A 3,488-nucleotide genomic window follows, 5' to 3' on the forward strand; every position below is an offset into this window, starting at 1 on the left:
ATATAAAAAAGCATGCATCACATCACACATACTCAAGCAAAGAACTTTCTTTGCGAACCCTGAAACTCTGAACTTTGTATAATATGTTAGAACACAAGTTTATTTTGTGTTTAACGTGTATGTGTTCTGTGTGAATGTCTTGATATTTTTGAGATATTTGGGATTTATCTGAATTGTTTCTTTCTCCAAGAGGAAAAAGTAAAAGTCTCATAGACATTTTAAGTTATAAAAGTATCAATTCTCATAACTTCTATTAATATAAACCTGTCCTTTTTAGCCTACTTTGCTTAAGAGGTATGTTATTTTCTAAATAAAGCTAGGATCATATTGTTTTCATATACATTTTAAAACATTTCAAAATTCACCTATATCTACCTATTTCCAATTTCATTTTGTTGCTGTGTGTGTGTATTATTTTTTTTTTCTTGTTTGATTTTGGTAGGAGAAAGTGAAAAGACTATACCCATTGTGGAGGAACAGTTGGACAATTCATTCAGTTGCTTATTACTTTCTGTAAAGAAAAATGTTTTCAAAAAAAAGAAAAAGAAAAATTTGTTTCTGTTTGGACAGAACATATAGACATGAGTAGTTCCTTCAAAAGAGTAATTTTGAGAATAAAGGGGTGCATGTTTTGTTAAGGCAGTCAACATCATTTTAGAAAAAAATATTCAAGGTGACATAGCTAAGCTGACAGAGCATATAGATCATTCTTGCTAATTGTTTGATTATGTTGTCTTGGAATCATCCAAAAATTAGAGGGAGATAATTTGAAGATCTTTCTCCTTGTGATGAATCTCCAAAACACTGTCATTGCATCTCACACATGACTTAAAAACAGGCCATCATGTTTTGAAAACCTATCACGAAATTCTGAAGTCATAAAATAATATACAATTGGATCAAGACAGCAATTCAGATTTGCAAGACACAAGGAAATTATATGGAAACATAGAATACTCTTGATAAAGGAGCAGTTTGAAAATACATGTTGCTTCACCATCATAAAAAGTGGGAAGTTGAGGTGGTAAGGGGCAAAGCACACAATGAACACTACTGCACACATCAGGACCATCCACAAAGCTTTTTTTCTCTCTTTGGTATTCTGAGGAGGAACTTGGAATTCCCATAAAGATTTTCTGGTTTTCCATGTACAATAAGTAATAATAATAACAGGTAATATAAATCCTCCAAGTTCAGCTACAGTTACCATGCCAATGGAAGAAGCCATGCTAATGGGTTGAAGCCCTAAATCAGCAAAACAGGATTCAGTATTGTTGGCTAAGCCAGTACTTCTCAGAATTGGAAGTGGCAAACAGGCAGTGCCTACAATGACCCAGATGACAGCACTGATGCCCACATCATACCTACGCTTCCAGACTCTGGCCCTGAATGGCTTGAGGAGAAAGAAGCACCTCTGAAGGCTGATGCAGGTCAGGAAGCAAATGCTGGCGTACATGTTGAGATATTTCAGGTAGAAGCACAGCAGGCAAAGGGTCCTCTGGAAAGGCCACTGGTGGCTGATGTAGTAGTAAATCCGGAGGGGTAAGGAGAGCACATGAGCTAGGTCAGCCACAGAGAGGTTGATCATGAAAATGATGGCTTTATTTTTCTTGCTGATGAAGCGGCACAGAACCCACAAGGCTGCACTGTTAGCCAGAAGACCAGGGATGAATATGAGGATGTAGGTGGTTGCATACAGGGTATCTTGAAATGGCATTTGAATGTCAGTCCACTTTGCTCTTGTACTGTTTGTGCTGTTACCTCCCATCTTGCGGATTTATATTCCTTCCTTAAGAAAAGCATCAGATGATTTCTGCCCAAAATAGAGTAAAAATAGCATCAAAGGCATGTCAGTTTATATTTGGGTATACAAATATATTTGTTTCCTACTAAAGAAGTATTCAAGTGTCAACTTTCATAAATTTAGATCTTTTCTACATAAACTAAAAATAGCATGCCACTCTATAAATGGATAAGTATTTTGGAATATATTTACAGTAATCAAAAGGGTCATTATTTTAGAAATAAATTCAGTCATATTTTTCTTTTTGTAATCAAAGGGAGTAACCAAATTTGTAGAAATTACCAATAAACAAGACATCAAGAAATATCTCCCAAATGTGCATTCCAACTGTCGGTGGGGTTCCACATTTCAGCTTTACAGTTGTCTCCATTTGTATTTAAATTGGAAATCTAGCTTATTTCCCTATCATCAACTCTGGAAGAAATTAATCAGTTTTAACTGCAATTTTATTGAGGATTAGGTAATTGCTGAGGTGAAATTATGCAACTTTGGAAATGAAACATAGGATAAAAGCCTAGGGAATGGCCCTAGCCAGTGGATGGAGCATCAACCTTCAGACTGAAGGGTCCCAGGTTCCATTCCAACCAAGGGCACATGCCTGGGTTGTGTGCTTGATCCCCGGGGGGGGGGGGGTGCGGGGGGGGGGGGGAGCGCTAGCTGGAGGTAGCCAATCAATGATTCTATCTCATCACTGTTGTTTCTATCTCTCTCTCTCCTCCCTTCCTCTCTAAAATCAATAAAGAAATATATATTTAAAAGCCTAGAGAATAGCTGCCAGGTTGGGGATGATAGGGGCTTGGAAAGATGTTGCAATTCAGATTACCTTTGCCTCTTTCAGAATTTGGTTGAAAGTAAAATTAGTTCTGCTTACTAATCATGACACATTCTGGAAGCTTTTGTAATTTTAAAGATCTGTGTTTACTTACAGAATTATAGTAGCTTCAGACATTCACATGTATTGAGACTATTCTTGCAACCATTTCAAGACACTACCAGACTACTGAAGAACTAGAGGGTATCTGGTGGTAGATGTAATAAAAGGGGCTATTTTCTACTTCAACCCACAGGGCAAGCTCAGTAAAATGATATCAATGTGGATGATTAAATTTTAAAATATTTTAAAGTGTAGTTGGCATACAATATTATATTAGTTTCAGGTGTACAACAAAGAGATTAGACATTTATGCACTCTGAAAAATGTCATACCCATCTGGCATCATACATAGTTACTACAATATTATTGACTATATTCCCTATTCTATACTTTACATCCCTATGACTATTCTGTAACTACCAATATGTACTTATTTATCCTTTCACCTTTCCATCCATCCCTCCCAACTCCCCTCTCATTCGGTGACCCTCAGTTTGTTTTCTGTATTTGTGAATTTGTTTATATTTTGTTTATTAGATTCCATATATAAGTGAAATAATACAGCACTTGTATTTCTCTAACTTATTTCACTTAGCATAACACCTTCTAGGTCCATCCATGTTGTTACAAATAGTAAGATTTCATTCTTTTTATGTTTTTATGGCTGAGTAATATTTCATAAATAACTTATCCATTCACTGATCAATGGATACTAAGGCTGCTTTCAGATCTTGTCTTTTGTAAATAATGACAAAATGAACATTGAAGTGCATTCATCTTTTTTTTTTCATTTTTAAATAAATACCCAGA

The 3,488-nt window shown here is 35.7% G+C and overlaps 1 protein-coding gene across 1 annotated transcript; it reads right to left on the minus strand.

The window, feature by feature from the left end:
• Positions 1-549: 549 nt before the first annotated feature.
• On the minus strand, positions 550-1,808 carry LOC118719956 (putative P2Y purinoceptor 10). Its single transcript, XM_036439841.2, is given in 2 exon segments — positions 550-838; positions 841-1,808. Coding segments are annotated over 2 exon segments (1,014 nt in total). The 5' UTR covers positions 1,769-1,808; the 3' UTR covers positions 550-752.
• Between the last annotated feature and the right edge of the window lie 1,680 nt (positions 1,809-3,488).

Source organism: Pipistrellus kuhlii, unplaced genomic scaffold (genome assembly GCF_014108245.1).
Source record: "Pipistrellus kuhlii isolate mPipKuh1 unplaced genomic scaffold, mPipKuh1.p scaffold_m20_p_16, whole genome shotgun sequence".
Classification (NCBI taxonomy): Eukaryota; Metazoa; Chordata; class Mammalia; order Chiroptera; family Vespertilionidae; genus Pipistrellus; species Pipistrellus kuhlii.